Source organism: Bos indicus, chromosome 4, assembly GCF_029378745.1.
Source record: "Bos indicus isolate NIAB-ARS_2022 breed Sahiwal x Tharparkar chromosome 4, NIAB-ARS_B.indTharparkar_mat_pri_1.0, whole genome shotgun sequence".
In the NCBI taxonomy this organism is placed as follows: domain Eukaryota; kingdom Metazoa; phylum Chordata; class Mammalia; order Artiodactyla; family Bovidae; genus Bos; species Bos indicus.
Window position 1 is genome coordinate 103,899,468 of NC_091763.1, and position 19,608 is coordinate 103,919,075.

General features: G+C 39.2%; 1 protein-coding gene across 2 annotated transcripts in view; it reads right to left on the reverse strand.

The window, feature by feature from the left end:
• KDM7A (lysine demethylase 7A) overlaps positions 1 to 19,608 on the reverse strand; it is a 72,727-nt gene that overhangs the window by 1,266 nt on the left and 51,853 nt on the right. For both annotated transcript variants that reach the window (XM_070788238.1, XM_070788239.1), the window contains exons 8-19: positions 15,912 to 15,999; positions 14,602 to 14,708; positions 13,272 to 13,363; positions 9,926 to 10,015; positions 8,015 to 8,224; positions 6,410 to 6,534; positions 6,044 to 6,198; positions 4,747 to 4,844; positions 3,982 to 4,130; positions 3,579 to 3,787; positions 2,160 to 2,245; positions 40 to 313 (exon numbers count right to left, since the gene is read on the reverse strand). In XM_070788238.1, the coding sequence (XP_070644339.1) occupies positions 40 to 313; positions 2,160 to 2,245; positions 3,579 to 3,787; positions 3,982 to 4,130; positions 4,747 to 4,844; positions 6,044 to 6,198; positions 6,410 to 6,534; positions 8,015 to 8,224; positions 9,926 to 10,015; positions 13,272 to 13,363; positions 14,602 to 14,708; positions 15,912 to 15,999 (1,683 nt within the window). The remainder of the gene's footprint in view (positions 1 to 39; positions 314 to 2,159; positions 2,246 to 3,578; positions 3,788 to 3,981; positions 4,131 to 4,746; positions 4,845 to 6,043; positions 6,199 to 6,409; positions 6,535 to 8,014; positions 8,225 to 9,925; positions 10,016 to 13,271; positions 13,364 to 14,601; positions 14,709 to 15,911; positions 16,000 to 19,608) is intronic.

Sequence of the window (19,608 nt, forward strand, 5' to 3'; positions counted from 1 at the left end):
CATGTCTATTTAACTTAACCTACACACGTGTAATGTTACCTTTTGTTGCCTGGTTGCTGATAGGTGGTGGATTTGACGCAGGTCTCTTGGTGGGGTGAAGGGGCACTGAAAAGGAAGTTTCACCAACAGGCCTTTCTGGGCTTATACTGCCGTTACTTAGCTGGCACGCCCCTGATATCAAGCTTGAACTCTGCGTATACTTTGCATTCTGAAGGCTTGAGCCACTGCTGTCCACAGAATTCCTACTTTGTACTTTGTGACTGATTTCTGATGAAACTTCCTTTTTGATGCATTTCTGGCCTCTATTTAGATCCTAAGAAAGAAGAAAATAAGGCCGAATTTTTAGGGTTTCTTTACGAGAAGTAATGTATTAACAATTTAAGAGAGAGAAGAAATAGAGTTACTGAACTTGGGTTTTTTTAACATGAAGTGGCTATAGATGACCCCTCCTGATGGTCATCTCATTCTAAAACCTAGTAGTAGCTCTGAAGGATTCAGGTTTTAAAGATGCCTCGTAACTTAAATTGAGACATCTTCAAGTCGAGAAGAAAACATTATAGATAGATAGATAGATGATTGGTGGGTCTTGAAATCGAAACAGGGTCCCAACCAGAATTAAAAAGAGAAAAGGAAAAGATAAACTTGAAAAGAGCATACTGTAGACATAATGTTTCATGAAACTAGTTTTAAGTGTGTGTTTGTGTGTGTGTATTAAAGTGAACTTTTGATTCTATAATGGTCAAGTTTTTAAAAACAGCATTAAACACAGACATGCTTTAAAACAGTCTTACAAATACACTTGCGCATTGAAACAGTCTTACAAACACGCTTGAGCATGAAGAAACAGCTTTTCAATCTGACACACTATTCTAATACCTCTCTAGATTACAAGAACCAGAAATTCTATTTTCTCTAAGGTGATCTTGCTAATCATGTCTTCTACTTCTTTATTTTCAAAGACAATTATAAAAGCAACAGCTAGATTTAAATAACAGCTTACCTTTTAATACTAAATCCTATAATGCTACTGAGTTATAAATTTTATAACTAGTGAGGCACTATAAAATCATACATTAATAAGTGAATTCTTAATAGTTAAGGAATTTCTTACCTGACCTTTGTCTCTGGAGCATATTCTCCCATTAAAAGAACTTGTACTTGCCTTTAAAAAATAACTTGGTTCTTTCTCTTATTATAAAAGTAATTGACAAGTATTTATAAAATATAGATAAACCAAATGAAGAACGTTAAAACCATCTATATTTCTGTTATTCAGAGAGCAAATGGGGTTGGGGAGGCTTGGAGACTCCACTGTGCCACCTAAGAGTTTTGATTTTTTCTTTGGTTGTCATTTTCCAAGGTCTGCAGCAAAAAAGTCATGCTGCTGCTACTGTTAAGTCACTTCAGTCGTGTCCAACTCTGTGCGACCCCACAGACAGCAGCCCACCAGGCTCATCTGTCCCTGAGATTCTCCAGGCAAGAATACTGGAGTGGGTTGCCATCTCCTTCTCCAAAAAAGGTCATATAGCCTTCCTTTTTTGGTGCTACTGGCAATGTTTTTTTTCAAAAAGGTATTTTGGGGGTTCATTTTGTTTGGTATAAGCATTCATACACGAGAATCCTAAGACATCAATGTCTCCTCTTGGAGCAGTGACTCTTAATCTGGAGTTAATGAATGGTCTGGGGTGAGGGTGGGGTACAAACCATGAGAAAAATGTAAGCACAAGTCATATTTATGGAGAACATTTTTTGGAAAGAAAACATTTTCCTGTAACTGTCATCAAATTCTCAAAGAAATGTGGTATCTAAAAATGCTCAATCAACAACAGCAGAGATTAAAAGGATCCTTGTGGTATTGTGGTACTTTTTTCCTTTCATGTTTCATTCTAGCCAGACATAACCTAAAGGTGTTGGCAGCCAGGAGTTTTTAACTGCTTTCTTAAATAAGTTGCTCTTTTCCAGATAACATTCTATACATAAGCCTTTCATTGGTTAGTACATCAGAATCCCTAAAAGTGGACAGCTGTTCAAATGTACATTTAATGATAATTGTTAAGCTTTCTACATCTGGGGGTTGATTACTGATGGCAGTTTTAAAAACAAAAGCAAAAGCAGAGCTAATGACAATCCTATTTCAATATTTCAAACCTTGAATATACCTGAAGATTAAATCTGGAAGTTGTATCAAATTGTTTAATCCAGGAAGAACTCCTCAAGTCTTGATCTTCAGTCTTGACATGATATCCTAAAGAGAAATTTTAATTAAAAATCTTCTCACAAACTGGATCTTAAAGAACAAAGTTAGCCTGCTGCTTAAAACTGAAAGTAAATTTATGTTGACATTTTCTTTAAAAAAATGAGCATGCTAACTCTTTATTCATATACTTTCACCATACTCCTTTCCCTCTCAAAAACAAAGCAGTCACCAGCTTGCAATCCAACATGTTAATTATTTCAATTCTCTCAAAGACTGTCTTTCTTTCTACGGCAGGTTTTGGGCCAGATGCTGGAGGATCTAGATCAAATTCTGTGGCCATCTGTTGTAGATGTAAAACCAAGTGCAATACAGTTTCTCTAAAAATAGTATATTTTCCCATACAGAATAAAGGCATATGTTTGCCTGAATCTGGCAGCATTTCCAGAGAAGCTTTCTTTTCAAGGGGCCAAAGAGATTATAGGAAGACAGAATGGTAAGTGGAAAGACAGAAAAATCCAGATTTGAACTTGAGATCTTTCATTACCAATACATCTTTAGGCAAGTTATATAACCTCTTTAAACCTGAGTTTCCTCTTATACAATAAGCAAAGATTTTGAGACCACATGATCTAGTCTTGTATTCAAATTCCAGTAAACTGAGTAGCCATGTAAGTGTGGGCAAGTTAACTCCACTAAATCTTTTTTCCTTTACCTATTAAAGCTACGTTACACACACCCAACATGTCAAGAATTAAGTGAAATGAATGCCAAGCTCCTGGCACATAGTTGACACAGCTAGGTGGGAATGAACATAATTCCTACAGTAGACTTCAGTTTTAATGTAGTACCATCTTTCCCCTAATCCTCCTCAGATTTTTGGGAAACAAAACTTATCCCTAAAAGCAGACAGAAGGAAACACTCTGTGGCACCACTGATATTGCCAGCAAGTCTCTTTTTCCCAATGTCTCCTTTTCAAATAGGAGAGGATACCCTCCAGCAGAAACAGCTGAAAGCTTGCCTTCCCTTCCATAAAAGGAAAAAGAGTGGATTGTTCAAACTAAGCACATCAATTAAGACACAAACATTCCCTCCATTCTGATCAGCTTATAAAAGGGAAACAATACTGTCTTGCAAGTCAGTGAACACTCCTCTTAATCCATGAATTTACATTTTGAGTTATTCTATTTGCAGCTGACATTTGTCAACATTATATATATATATATATATATATATTTGCCAATATGTCTAATACCATCTCCAACTAAAGATGTTTAATAAACATTTCTTGTTCATAATCTTTAATCTCAAGCTAGGATTACAGGGCTATTAAGGTGAGGGTTCTATGTTATTTTTCAGAGACTTACAATTTATGTTTCTTACCACTTTCCACTGGCTTATCACAGCGATACAACTGCCTGACCTCATGGTTACTGCTGTGGCAGCCGCTGGGGTCCTGAAGAGAGGGTCTTTCACCACCGCAGTCTGTGCTTTGTATCTGCCTTTGTAAACACGTGGAATAATGCAACCCTGCCATAGACAGCATGCCCTGAATAGCTTCTTCCTCTGTGCTCGTCGAGGTAGGACATTCCCTGAAGGGCAGATCAGCAGAAAAGACAAGAACTTTTTTACTCTAAGGAAATATTTGGTAAATTTTAAAACCAAAACAAACACATACACAAACACACAAAACAAAAACCCCCAAACAAAACAAACAAAAAATAACAAATGTTTTCCTATCATTTATATAACATTGTAATAAGACTATCATCATCAGCATGCCTACCTTTTAACTGGAATTTCACTTCGAGATGGCTTTTGGCTCTTTTGAAGGAAGTTCCTCATCACATTAGATTCTTCCTTAAAGTTTGATGTTATCTCTTGTTTCTTTTCATCACCTGAACTTTCAGACTCTTCAGTGGTAAAATTATTTTTCTGAGATAATTAAATAGAGGGAAATCTATATAAAAAATTGGAACACACTTGTACAAACTAACCAAAAACACTTTATCCATCTAAAGGGAAAGTGAGAACTTCATTATCATGGAATTATTTCTGTGTTTCATAAGAAAAAGTGGAAATCTCTAGTTACTGCAGTAACATAATTCCTTAGTTTAAAAAAAAAAAACCACAGGCTTTTTTTTTTAGTTTAAAAAAAACAAACCACAGTACAGGCTTTCTTTAAGGCAAAATGAAATATAACCTATGAGAAAATATGAGAAACATGAGAGCTGTACCTCCCTCTACCCTTTCCAAAATCAGACAGAAGCTTTGTTGATCAGATGTAAGTAGTCACGTGACAGGGGGGGGGGGGGGGTGTGTGTGTGTGTGTGTGTGTGTGTGTGTGTGTGTGTGTGTGTGTGTGTGTGTGTGTGTGTGTGTGTGTGTGTGTGTGTGTGTGTGTGTAATTACCACTGAAGAGAAGGCTCTGTGCCACAAAGGTCAGACAGACAGGCTTTGGGAAAGCTGTAATCCACTTTCCTCCCACATAAAGGAAAGCGGGTGTTCATCTTTCCATCACATACTGTAAGTTACAGGGTCCCAGGCGTACCAGTACAGTGCAATCAGGTCCAGAGTCTTCTGAATCAGAAATATCAGAATATTCAGATGATCGATTCCTGAGTTCTGATTTCACACTTGTTAAAAACCCTGAGAAGGAAAATGATCAGAGAAAAAGAGCCATCAGAACTGGAGCAAAGTGCCATCCAAAGCCTGTCCAACTCAACTGTCCTTTCTCACTGCTTTCATTGTCTTCATTTCGTTCTTCCCCCAAGGACTTTTCCCCCAATTAACCAAGATACAGATTGAAGTGTATTCTTAAAACTTCTGTGGTATTTATCGAATATGGTTTACAATCCTTGCATGGGTGGGTTGACTATATTTCTTCCCAGAAAAAAACCTCAACACTAAAATTAGCTACGATGCTTGTTGTGCTTTATTTGTCTCAACAGAAAATAAAACAACTCTCCTAAGCCTAAGACACATTCAAGTAGACAGTGAATTCAACAAGCTTATAGACCAGGCTTCACCCTTGCCTCTCTTTCCCCACAGCACTTTCGGCTAGCAACTGCTGGATAAAGTCCATTGATCAGCTGCCTCTCCCCCGGCATGTGAAGAACAAATGTAGAGTCACCGACTAATAAAACAATAACAAACTTATCTGGAATTAGCAGGAACTAAGGTATTCGGCATGGATTAAATAATGTTAATTATCTAGAATATTCACTTACCAAGTTCTAAAATGTTTAACTACTTTTTAAGATAGAAGGGTATATGGAGGCCCTGAAAAATGTTGAGAAAATGAAGACTTCATTCAAAGAAGATCTCAAGGAGGAGGAGGTGTTACTATTCATCGCATTGATGGTAACCAATTAATAACCAAGTAGAGCCTTCTTGTATAATACTTGGGTTACTAATAGCTTCAGATCAGCCAGTTATATATGTCTCCTAATTCTGAAAACCATATGTATGTTAGCTAAAATTATCTTGGAAATTGCACTACATTTTCAACTGCTTCATAATTTGGAGTAGAAGCCCATAAAATACATGAGCTTTTATGTGACTCTTGTAGAAACTGTCATTAGATGAGGGTGTCACTGGCCAATGACATCCTTGTCACTAATACCACCTTCCCCGGCTGCCACCCCTCATTGGGAGGTCACATTCAGCATTTCCCTGATGGAGAGATGACTCAGAAATGCTCCAGATTTCTCAAAAGAGTATTAGGGACACAAGAAATTTTAATCCTACTATTAATTTAAGCACTTTAAAATTAGCAAGTTACCTGACATATTATTAGCATATTAATAATGAACAGTCCCTTAAAATGACCATTAAAACAAACATACTGTTAAGTGGTTTTTGAGACTCTTCGTTCTCCACTCCCTCTATTCCTGAACTCTCTTCCATCTTCACTTTTGCCTTTTTTGTCCTTCTCTTATCCTCTTCATTTTCACTATCTGCTGTATAAAGACTCTGATCTGTGAAGGGTTGTCTCTCATCCCTGTACACAGAGGGGAAAATAATCAAGTCAGAAAATAGTGCAACTATGCAGCCAAACAGTATTACACTCTCCTTACTTTGCAGAGAAAACTGAGAATTGAGACACTTTCCCCATATTTCAGGCAGGTGTGCAATGGTCTGGACCCAGAAGAAAATGAACAGAGGGAATCCATGGAAAACTAAACTCTGATACTTTGATCTACTTCACGTACTTAATTATCCTTCCATTTGTCAGCAGTAATCGAAGATCATTATCTTTCGCTCTCCATTCAGGTACTGTGGAAGATGGCTGGAGATGTTTGTTGAATTTTCCATTCAGTTTTGAGCTCAAGATGTCCTTAAAGTATAAAAACAGAACTTACTTAACCTCCACCCTCAAATATACCTGCTTGACAAGTAAAGGAGCAGGACAGTATACCACCACCTCCCCCTGCCCCCATCCCCACGGCCCTGCATCCTGAGAGTGCTGGGCAGCCTCCAAGGCTAGGGCATTTGCAGTGTTGCAGCATGGAAACTAAATGGCTCCTAAAACCAGAATGAATGTGGTTCATCTTTCTGTAGGGCCAGTAACAGTAAAATACGTTCTACAAAGCAGAATATAAAATCTGCCTCATGTGAATTCAGACATGTCACTCTTGTAGAAAGCTGAAAAACTGGAGTAGTACTGCCTTCATGTATTTTGAATTCTCTTTCCCTTGTTTCTCCCTACTGCTGGGTCCTTTCCGGTCCCCTCATCTCTGACCTAATCTCTGGTCTTCCCACCAGGTACTCTCAGCAATTTACAGGTCACCACCCTGCTATCACCAGGAACAAAGGCCACCGAGTGACATAAAGGCACAACAGTAGCTGGTTTTTAAAACATATAGAATATTTCCTTTAATATTTTTCTTTAATAATATACAGAGCTTCTTATAATAACCTGAATCTTCTCCCAGATGGCTATGGGCTGAAGGAGGTTTAGAACAACAAAAGCTTAAAACAGTATAAATATAATTATAAAAAATTTAAAATATTTAAGGAAGCTTTAATTTCTATATAACATCTGTAAATATGTTAATTCAGAGATACTGCTATCTTACTCATTTTAAACTGTCCTCTCCTTAAGATGTACAATCATGGATGACATGGATCTCACCACAGGTCAGTAGCATGTTTTACAAAGGCCCCACACTGAGCTCATTACTCCGTTAGGCCAGCATTTCTCAAACTGTAATGAGTTTAATAGTCTCCCAGCCTAAAAGTGATGCTAGCTGCTGCCACTGGGCCAGGGAAAGGCCCACAGCACCTGCACTTTCCTCTGCCTTCAACACTCCTCAAGTCTGTGTATCCACCTGACTTCTGCTATGTAAGTGTCTGTCAAATGCACCCACCCACCTGAGAGGTTCTCCGACAACCTTAGCAGCAGCAGCCAACCACCAGCCCCTTTATACTGCTCTCTTCCTTTATGACCTTTTTATCTGAAATTATACGACTTTAATACCTGTCTCTGACTTCGATCCTTCCAACTTGAACTAGGATGGAAGCTCCATGGAGGCAGGGGCTTGGGTGTTGCCCACTCTGGTACCTTCCCCAGAGCCTAGAAGAGTACCTGGCACTCATTAAACACTCGATATACATGTCAGCAAACTGATGGGACCTGTTCGTCCTACTTCTACACCAAAGCATGTCCCCATCACGAGCAGAAGTGCTGCTGACCCCTAGGGTGCTAAGCAAAGATGAGACAACAAGAATGGCCAGCCTGGTCTCTTTCTATCATCCTTCTGAAGGCCTTTCAGAAATGACTGAGTCTCTCATGTGACCACAGAACAGAAGCTTGCCTCTTCCCAGGGACACATCTCCAATCTTCTGAGCACCTCCCTCGTGTGGAGCTCCAGGATGTCGAGGTTGGAAGGAGTTCGGACGTTGTGGTCTCGAAGTTTCCGCATCCTTCGTCGGGAATGGTATGGGGAAGCTGCTTCACTTGAGGACCGTGAAACTGGACACACAGAAGGGATTCCCTGAGATTTAACTGGTTTGCCGTTTTCCTCCTTTAAGAACAAAATTTGGGGTATTTTATGACAAGGCCACAAACATAAGTGACTAATCATCTATAAAAATATTTTAGAAAACAAAAAACATTTCTTTTCATCATAAAAACAAAAAACACCAAATTATAAAACTTGAACAGCTCTGCTGAGATCTTTTCCCCTTCTCTCTCCCACATAAAATACTGTGAACACATATCCTTGATTTTCAACATAATTTTAAAGGCTGTGTCATATTCTACTGTAGAGATAGAGCGTAATTTATTGACCTAATACTTAGGGATAGATATTGTTTTCATTCTTTTACTACCATTTTGGTTCCAAGAGGCGATAGTGGTAAACAGGTATGGTCATATATCAAGTTTAACTGGAATTGTCTTATTTACTTTATTAAAGTAATGCTAAAGTCAAGGTATATGCCAGTTAGAAATCATACACTAATTTATACTTCCTATCAGCAGAGCAAAAATATAGACTTTTATCTTTGCCGATGTGATAAACCATCATTTGAAATCATAAATTATGTGGTAATATGTGGTTGAATACTTTTTCACATATTGAGAATATTTTTCATATTATTATTGAATTGGCCATTTCCACCTCTTCTTTAGTGAAATTCCTGTTTATATTTTCTTTGTATATTTTTCTACAGCCATTTTGCTGCCTTCTGTACTCTCTACCCTCCAATTAAAAAAAAAAACACTTTGGTAACTATTTTTGTCCAATTATTCTTCCAAGAATATTTTACCATTTTCAATTTGTAATACTAATTTGGAATTGACATATTTTAGAAATGACACTCCCATTTATTAAACTAGAGTTTTATTTCTCTTAGTAAAGATTTATAGTTTTTTCATATAGACCTATACTTTCTTATTGAGTGTATTCCTAGTTTTGGTTATTGCTGTTATATATATTTATACATTTATATATATTAAGATTAAATACATGACTTTTGACTTTAAAAATTCATTTATATGCAGCTCTTCAAAAACATAAAATAATTTCCTACTATATCTGAACATGTTGAGAATTATATGAAATACTCTATCCAAGGATATTAAACCCAACATTTTAATACCTCTTTTTTGTTTCCCAAATACAGCCCTGATCTGAGCCATTAAATTATCAGCATCCATTCCTCCACTTTAACTTCCTTTCAGTTCAAGCTAGACACTAACAGAACCACCTTCCTGAAGAATTACTTTAATTAAAATCCCCTAACACCTAGAATATCTTCTAATAAAATACCTAATCTCAGACTTCATGGGCTTTTATTAAAGGGCATATACCTAACCCAGTTGTCATAATATTTTCAGTTGAGTGGGTCTCCTTGCCCCAACCCTCTTTCCAATCCAACTTCACCGCTTCTTACTCATCTTATACATCTTAACATGTATTCATCTTTGCATTGCAGAAATGAATGAGATCTGAAAATTTTGTTTAGTCTGTATTTTTTCATTTTTGGAGTAACCTGAAGAACCTGAAGTAACCTGGTAACTACATCCTTATTACTTCATTATGATACAATATTCCAGATTTCTCTGTAGGGCTTTGAAACCCTGAGACTCCTTTCAAGATACAGCTCATTCTAGTTCTTCTAAGAATGTCGAGGCTTTCCAATATTTGTAGTGTGGTGGTAGATCCAACTGCTTCTCAAAGTAGATAGGAACCAAGCATTTAGATGATAGTTTCTACTCTTACCTCTATTGCTCGAATTACTTTAGAAAGTTCTTTAATAAGATGTCCAGGTCTAACATTGTCTGGAATTTCAAAGGCATGTTCAGATACAAGCTGTATTTGGATTAACAAAGATAAGACAACCAAAGTTATTTACATTTTAAGATGTAAAAACTAATCAATTTTTAGGTTCTCTAGGTTTTATAAACAAAGTCAAATACCAACAAGCCAGGTCTCAGAACTCATGGAGCTGGTTTCGTATCTTCTAAGGAGATCCTTATTAACTTATGAAATCCTTTTACTTTGAGTTAAACATGGACTTCTCTTACTGTGAATTCTGTTCAATATGGACTCTACACCTCAAAGCCTTCTGTAATTCTAAATACTACTATAATCAGTAAAGAAACTAATTAAGCCTTAAATTTAGTTCATAATACAAAAGGATTTGTAAGGGGAAACACAGGCACTAAAATAATCCTAGCTTCTCATGCTACGTCTAATTCATAAAGTCTTTTATTTTTTTGCTTTTCAAAAGTAAAATAGGAAAAAGATTCCATCAATAGGAAAGAGGAATTGGCGAGTTACTATATCTACTGAAATGCAAACTGCTATCATTGTTTATTATGTCTAATTCCAAACATTAATCTGTTTATCTAAGAACAGGCTTCCCAGGTGGCTCAGTGGTAAAGAATGCACCTGCAACGCAGGAGATGCGGGTTCAATCCTTGGGTCGGGAAGATCCCCTGGAGAAGGCAATGGCAACCCACTCCAGTGTTCTTGCCTGGGAAATCCCATGGACAGAGGAGCCTGGTGGGCTACAGTCCACGAGGTTGCACTGAACAAACTTAGTGACTAAACAACAACAAATCTAAGAACATTTGACCTTTTAGATGCCCTTAACATACTAATTGCTACTCCTGCTTTATATCCTCTCCCTGGTTTTAGCATAATTTGTTAAAACAAACCAATAGTAACAGTAACACTAAGTGCAAACTATGTGCCAGGCTGAGCAACAACAAATTAAATAACAACAACAAAAAAATAACTGAGCGACTAAACAACAGCAAATGTGCCAGGCAAGATACAGTTGAGTACTTTACAAATGTTAACTCATAAATCATTTCAACAACACTCGACAGAGATTCTACTAGGACTCTGATTGTACAGTCGAGGGAACAGACGCACAGGTTGGCGCTTTATTAGCAGCACGGCTAAGACTTGAATCCAAGCCTCTGACTCTGGAGTCCACACCCTGAACCACTAGGCTAATAAGCTGCCTCTCAAAGTGTACTTTAGATGTAATGAATTAACAGTATCTATTATTGACAAATTTTGTTGTTGTTCAGTTGCTCAGTCGTGTCCGACTCTTTTCAACCCCATGGACTGCAGCATGCCAGGCTCCTCTGTCCTCACTGTGTATCAAGATCACCCACGAGTTTAGAGGCTGACAGCCTACTACAGATCTATTATACTAAAATCTCTAGGGGAAAAAAGTTATTTCTAAAAATCTCTAAAGGCAATTTTGATAAACTCACAAGCTTGAGAACAACTCAGCTAAAGCTTTCAGAAGGAAAGCAATTACACAGTTTTTGCAAGATACTCTTTGTTTTTATCCTGTTATATATGATATACTTTTGTAATCCGTTTTTGCCTTTACTTGTCAATTAGATGATGACGTCTCTGACGCTGATTTTATTTTCCTATATGCTTCCACAGCGTCCCTGCTCTAATGGGTATACAACAATGATTAAAAAAAAAAATGAAAGGAAGCATAAAATTATTGGGAGGGTAATCTATTATCCTCAGAGGGTAAAGAATCTTCAGGCAATGCAGGAGACCAGGTTCGATCCCTGGATGGGGAAGATCTCCCAGAGAAGGGAATGGCAACCTTCTCCAGTACGGTTGCCTGGACAATCCCATGGACAGAGGAGCCTGGCAGGCTACAGTCCATGGGGTTGCAGAGTCGGACTCGACTGACAGACCAGCACTTTCCCAGTATCTTTGAGGTGGCTCAGTGGTAAAGAATCCGCCAGTCAATGCAGGTGCTGCAGGTTTAATCCCTGGGTCGGGAAGATCCCCTGGAGTAGGAAATGGCAACCCAGTCTAGTATTCCTGCCTGGAATATTCCATGGACAGAGGAGCCTGGAGGGCTACAATCCATGGGGCCACAACCAGTCAGGCACAACTGAGCACAAGCACACAGAAAGTATCTTTTAAGAGCAGGATTTTTATTTCAAGTGGACAGTTGAGAAATTAGTATGGAAATGTATTTTCATCAGATAAAATATTTATCACTTATTATTGTGTGTAAAGTTCCAGGAAGGAAATAAAGATGAGAAAGTCCCTGTTTTTTAAGAGCTCATAAATGTAGACAATAGGAAATGGACACATTATTTTTGGACATTGCTTTTAAGTCCACTGGCACAAGAGATGCTATGGACGTATAAGGAAAGGACCTGTGAATTCCAAATGGAAAGATCTGAGATGACCTCTTAGAGGTGGTAGGACTCGAATGCAAACTAGACCACGGTTCAGGGAAATGGAAAGCTCCTGCTTGAACCCGGACCTCTCTTTTCCTTTGTTCTTACATAAGACCAGCAGAGGGATAACAGCATAGGCTTTGCAAACACAGACCGAGCTTCATCTTAGCTCCACCAGTTGTCTTGGGCAAGCGCTTACACTCTGAACCTCAACTTCTCCATATTTAAAATGGGGACAACAACAGCACCACAAACTCATTTAGTTGCTCTGAAGAGTAAATGAGTTAGGAAATGCATTTATGGATATAAAGACTAAACACAGTGGTTAGCACACTATGTGAGCACAAAGTTATATATTATTCTATATCTACATGTTAATTTCTTAGTCAATATCCCAGATAGCCTCAAATTTACTTTCTTTTCAAGATTAAAGAAATACCTAGGTACTTCATTCTCAAAAATATAAACAAAAACCAGCACATCTGTATATACTAATAAAACACAGGTTGTACTTCTCAGTTAAAGCATGATTCCTATTCCTTCTACCACTCCCACTCATTGACAAAACAGCATAAGGTCTCTGTTTTCCTGACCTTGCCATATAAAAATTAACAGTTTCCCTGAGGGCTCAGATGATAAAGAATTTGCCTGCAGCACAGGAGACCCAGGTTCAATCCCTGCGTTGGGAAGATCCCCTGGAGAAGGGAATGGCTACCCACTCCGGTATTCTTGCCTGGAGGATTCCATGGATAGAGAAGCCTGGAGGGGCTACAGTCCATGGGGTTGCAAAGAGTCATGGACACGACTGAGAGACTAACAATTTCACACTTTTCACTTTCCTGACCTTGCCATATAAAAATTAAGTTATTTCACCAAAGACAACTACTTACTTCTTTTTTCATCCATAATTTTAAAGCAGTATGCAGCGCTTTCACTCCCTGGACTAGGTAAGTCTGAGGCTGGAAACCATCTTCTCTCAGTTCTGTGGGAATGAAGTTAAGGGGGAAAGGAGTTAGGCTCTGTGGCAAAGTGATTAACTTCTGGTTTTGAGTAACCACCAAATGTCAAACAAGTTAATAGAAAGGAAAAAAGTGAAATAAGAAACAATCAATTGACAAGATGAGAAAGAAAAAGAGAACTATACTAAACACTACTACCTCCATCTTACACAGCAGGACCTCTCTCAAGACACCCGCCTCCACACAGCGCTACAGGTGTGGGATGGGGTTCCTACTGCTTGCTCCTTCCAAAGAAAGTGAGCCCCCCTCACCCCTTTTAAGGAAAGAAACCATGCATGAGTTCTATCATTTAATTCTGTGCATGCTATCCTGGGAAAAGAGTCATTGATTTGCTTCTTTTCATTGTACCTTTTCTTCTTGTGCAACTTCTAAATGAGAAAACCCCCAATGTTTAGAATAGACTTTGCTGTTTAATCTGTTTATATCTCTTCTTCTGGAAGTTAATTATAATAGTAGCACTATTTGCAAACTGACTAGAAATGTAAGACAACACAGAAACTAGATCAACTGTATTCTCACGGGCACAAGTGTAAAGCAAAACTAGATAAAAGTTAGAAGTGACACTGAGTCTCCAACTCGACTGCTCAAAAATCATTAAACCAATACTAAAACACTAAAATCTGAAAAGCCACATAAAAACGTAGCTTTCGTGTTTAAAGGGATATTCCCCCACCCACCCACCACCCAAAACCATTTTTCTTCAGCCACAGATCACAGCCTGACACTAGCCGGTTTGCGCTAACAGGTGCCTTATGCTGGCCACACAATGGTCACAACAGTAACAGCACAGGCACCACCTGACTCTCGGGACAAGAGAAGTGTTCCCTCGAATTTTTTTAAAGCAAATGCTTGGGGACAAACATTAAGTAACAACAGTCCTTGGCTTCAACTGCGTTTTTTGCTAGGCAGGCACTTTTACATGACTGATAATCTGTGCAGGTGACTAGAGTCCCAGGAGAAAAGAACACTTTTCAGTATTACCTGTGTGGTTCCAATGCAGCAGTTCATGTGTTTTTATGACTATGGACTAGAGATCTCCTTATTTGTTAAAAAGATTCTGAACAGGGGGAAATCATGCATTTAAAAAACAACATAGGGACAATTGCCATTATATTTTTAAAAGGACCTCTCTATCAGTGACTTTAAGTGAATTTACAAATATCAGGCATCACGTGAAACAACACAGTGCTCGGATTATTACCTTTTAGGGTTTCCAGCAAGTTTTTGGCTACAAACCAACATATGGCTTCAAAGAAAGGGAATTTGAAAAGATCTGGTGTTTTAAGTCTTTTTTCCATCTCGTAACACCTAAATAAATAAAAGTTGAAGAAATTCAACATTAGCATTTCCAAAGTTAAATGGAGGCAACCAACTTAACTGAAATAAGGCAGCCCGTGACACAGAAGACCAAGGGGGTCCTACACATTGCTCAACACCACACACGTGGGTAGGACTGAGTCGTGATCTGACTCAGGCCTGCCCTTATCAGATCCGACAGTATACTGAAGAATTTACACGGGGCTTCAAAAAGATCACCCCTAGGGATCTGTAGCCTAGTTTTAACAGAAGGAATTTTACAAGGGTTCCACTGTAATAAATACAACGTGTCTAGAAACCAGCTCCCTGCGTTAGACAGCACTCCAACATCCACTCGCGGAGTTTTCTTTAGGTCCTTCTAAGCATTCCAGCTCAGGACCAAACTTGGGAGGGGTCAAGGTGAGAAGGCAGAAACCATACGGTGAGTTTTCTGCAAGAGTCCTTGCAGCAGTCCATACAGCCAGGAGCCGTCTTTCCCCAGGGACAGCTCAGGTATAAATAAGATTCACTTGGCAAGTGTGGGACTTTGGCTTAAAGCTTCGTGCCCCATCTCTTGTAATAACTCCACTGATGCATGGCTTCCAGGGTTCTCCATGCCATGCCAAGTTATAAGTCAGGAAAGTCAAAAGACATGGCTCCCTACCAGGGATTTCCAATTCTCCCAGTCCTTGTGCAGTTTATCAATGAGGAATCATTTTAGCATAAGCGATGTTGCCTAATAACATTCTTCTCTTATTAGGCTACCAGGGGAAGTTTTTGCCCAAAAGTCAGATTATCATGCAGAAGAGGAAATAGTTGGTAATCCTTTACCACAGCAAAATTAAAACAGGTGTTTCCTAACTTCGAATTGTTCTGTCCCAGCCCCATATGTTACACCTGAGTCTGACCTGATTTAGTTCAATTCTCTCACAGTAAGAAGAGCCAAAGGAGAGCCTATCCATCTCTACAAAATTCCGAAATGTGGGAAGATATTTAGTCTCAACTTGAATAAGTGATTCTTTTTGTTTTAGATTCATCAAGGTGTCCTCCTGTCAAAATTTTAAGACAATGTTTTTTTTAAAAGTTTCTAATAATTTCTCAGGGCCTATCTTAATGAGATCACAATCAAATATGTTGCTGAAATTATTTATTTTTAACTTTTAAGTCCTATTCAAGAAAGGACAAAAAGATCCTTCAAGTGCTGATAACACAAACCTGAGCTGCATGCCAATGTTAAGGTTGTGCAGAAAGTTCCCCCCAAAAGCCATACAGTCCTGAGAAGTGAGCACAGCATGAATCCACCCTGAAACGGTTAAAAGGACATGTCAGTGACTTTTCAATATGTAAACAACACAAATGTGATATCTACCTGTTTTAAGAAACACACAAAAAATCAGTTTACCTCATATTTCAGTGCCAGAGAAGCTAATGTCTATTATGCTCTAAAGATGCAATGATTCAAGTATTTATTAAATGCCTATTCTATGCCAGCCTCTGTGCTGTGTTTCAGATTAACGCATTGACCCAACTAGACAAAATTATGGTGCAGGACAGAAGGAGGTTTTGGTAGTTGTTACTGTTTTCATTTTTTAGCTTAAAAACAATCTAACTTTATGTTAAAGATTTTACTCTGAGACAAGTCAAATCTGGTTAGAGTGAGGCAAGCACGTTTTCATTAAATGAATAACTGGAACTGGCTGAGCCCCTGGCCTTCTTAGTGTCATCCTGAAATGAGTGCCCGTAGGGACCAAGCAGTGGAGAAGGCAATGGCACCCCACTCCAGTACTCTTGCCTGGAAAATCCCATGGACGGAGGAGCCTGGTAGGCTGCAGTCCATGGGGTCGCTAAGAGTCGGACACGACTGAGCAACTTCACTTTGACTTTTCACTTTCATGCATTGGAGAAGGAAATGGCAACCCACTCCAGTATTCTTGCCTAGAGAATCCCAGGGATGGGGGAGCCTGGTGTGCTGCCGTCTATGGGGTCACACAGAGTCGGACACAACTGAAGCGACTTAGTAGCAGCAGCAGGGACCAAGCAGAGGAGGATCAATGCGACTCCAGCCAGGACCTGCCTCTAAGAAAGAAAAGGTAGATCCCCCGTATTTTATCAGGCAGGGTTATGGCCCCACAAATATAAATGTTGGCAATCAGAATGTTATCTTCTCATAAGCCAATGTGTCTCCAAAGTGAGGCTCACTTCTAAGAGATGATGTCTAACTTTTGAAAGAAAGGTCTTGTAGACCAAACATAAAGACGTTATACAAATGTAAACAAATATATCCACATACATTTGCATGGAAAAGTTGACTGTTAAAATAGACGGATTCCATTTTCTTTATACTTTTCATAATTTGATTCATCATTGTTCTGTGATAAAGTTATCTAAAAAAGGCCAAGAAGACTGGATTTCAAGTGGTGGTCATTTGTGTGCTCAAAGGCACAAAGTCTTGAGCTTGACCCTGAAATCACAAATTTGAAGTCTGTGTCGGCTTCAAATTGTGTAGATCAGTGGTTCTCAGTGGAGGAAGCGCTGCCAGTAGAGCGTGGTTTGGAGACTTCAGGGCGGAGTGGGTGGGGCTGTCACAAGGATCAGGAAGCACGACTGTCATCTTGTGAGCGGGAGCCAGGGCCCAACAGGCAGGACAGTGCCACACAGCAAGAAACTGTCCTGCATTAGCCAAGACTTTCAAATATCTGCTGGGCATTCAGACAGGTACAGAATCCGTCACTGACTGAGCCCAGAAACGACGGCTCCATTAATAAGAAACAGCGTCTTTTGCAAGGTTTTGGCACGATTTTCTAGGAACACAACTAGGTAGCTTGTACACTGAAGAAAATTTATCAGCTGCCAAATATTTTGGGGGGAAAAGAAACCACACTATCTATAGCAGTGGTTCTTCAAATGTGGTTCCCAGACCAGCATCAGCCTCAGCTGCGAACTTATTAGAAATGTAAATTTTCAGGCCCACCCCAGAGCTGCTGAATCAGAACCACTGGGTTAAGGCCCAGTGCTCTCTGTTCTGGGCTTCCCAGGCGGCACTAGTGGTAAAGAACCCACCTCCCAGTGCAGGAGATGCAAGAGATGCGGGTTTGATCCCAGGGTGAGGAAGATCCCCTGGAGGAGGGCCTGGTAACCCACTCCAGTATTCTTGCCTGGAGAATCCCATGGTCAAAGGAGCCCAGTGGGCTATGGTCCACATGGTCACAAAGAGTTGGACAGGACTGAGCACGCACACACGCTCTGTGTTTTAATAAGCCCTCCAGGTGACTCTGAGGGTGTGTGGAGTTTGAGAACCATTAATCCACACCAATGCTATAGACTCTGAGCTACCCGTCACACACCTGTACTGCTTAGCTGGCCTGTGCATCATCCTGCTTCCAATGCTGCTGTGCCTGAGCAGGGACATTGCAAAATAGTATTTTACTATAAATTACTTCTAATTTCTTTATAATCTAATTAGGTTATTACATCAATTGGGGGGAGGGAATTATTGGTGTTGGAGGTTATACTGATGATAAATTTGAATTTAAGATTTTAAAACAGATATAACAAAATATTTACTACAAAAGGGAGCTTTGGGGGTCCTTAAGGGAGGGGCTTGGCCCATTCACAGTGAAAATACTGATAGGTATCTAGATTTTATAAATTCTGGTAGTTCTAGGCATTTACTCATTCATTTATTCAACACATACTTATTATATACTCCAGAGCCAAAGTAAGAAAGCAGGGCCTGTAACAGATGCTTGCAAACTCTGCAGCCATTAAGGTCACCCAAATCAGAAGAACACAACTCTCAGAGCCACTGGCCTGCAGAACCCATGCCCTGCCTCAGCCACCTCTCAAAATGATATGCCTGATGCCTATACTTGAGGCTGTAACTAAGGCTGAGACTCAATCCCTTCCTAGGCTCCCTCAGAACATACTCATTTGCCTCCTAATTATCCCAGGACAGCAGCCCGGATTCCTACAGCAGACTTGGCCTTCAACATCAGCGTAGAGCTGACCAGTTAAAAACTGAAGGGAATTTCATCAAAGTTTTAAAATTTTGTGCAAAGGATATTATCAAGAAAGTGAAAAGGCAACCCACAAAATGTGAGAAAACATTGCAAGTCATATATCTGAAAAGGGTCTATTCAGAATATATAAAGAATTCCTACAACTCAACAATAAAAAGACAGCCCAACTTAAAAATGGGCAAAGGCTTTAACAGACATTTCTCCAAAGAAGACATACAAATTGCCAATATGAAAAATGCTTAGCATCGTTACTCATTAAGGAAACACAAATTAAAACCACAATGAGATACTAGTACTTCACACCTACTAGAATGTCAAAAATAAAGATAAACACAGTGGTGGTGAAGATGTGGAGAAATTGAAGTAACTGTACATTGTTGGCAGGAACGTAAAATGGTACAGCCATTAGGAGAACAGTTTGGCAGTTCCTCAAAAAGTTAAACATCATTAAACCATATGACCCAGCAATTCCACTACTAGGTATAAACCCAAGGGAAATGAAAACAAACCTCCACACAAAAACTATCACACAAATGTTCAGAGCAGCACTATTCGTAACAGCCAAAAAAGTGGAACCAACCCAAATGTCCATCAACTAATGAGGGAATAAACAAAATGTGAAACATCCATGCAGTGGAATATTATTTGGCCACAAAAAGCAATGAAACACTGATAAGAGATACAACATGGATAAGTCGAGTAAACACGATGCTAACTAAAAGCAGCTGGATACAAAAGGTCACCTATTACATATGAAAGGTCCAAAACAGACAAATCCAGAGACAAAAGAAAATCAGAGGTTACTAGGGGCTGAGGAGGGGAAATGGGGAGTGGCTGCTAACTGGCACAGGGTTTCTTTTTGAGGTGATGAAATGTTCTGGAATTAGATAGGG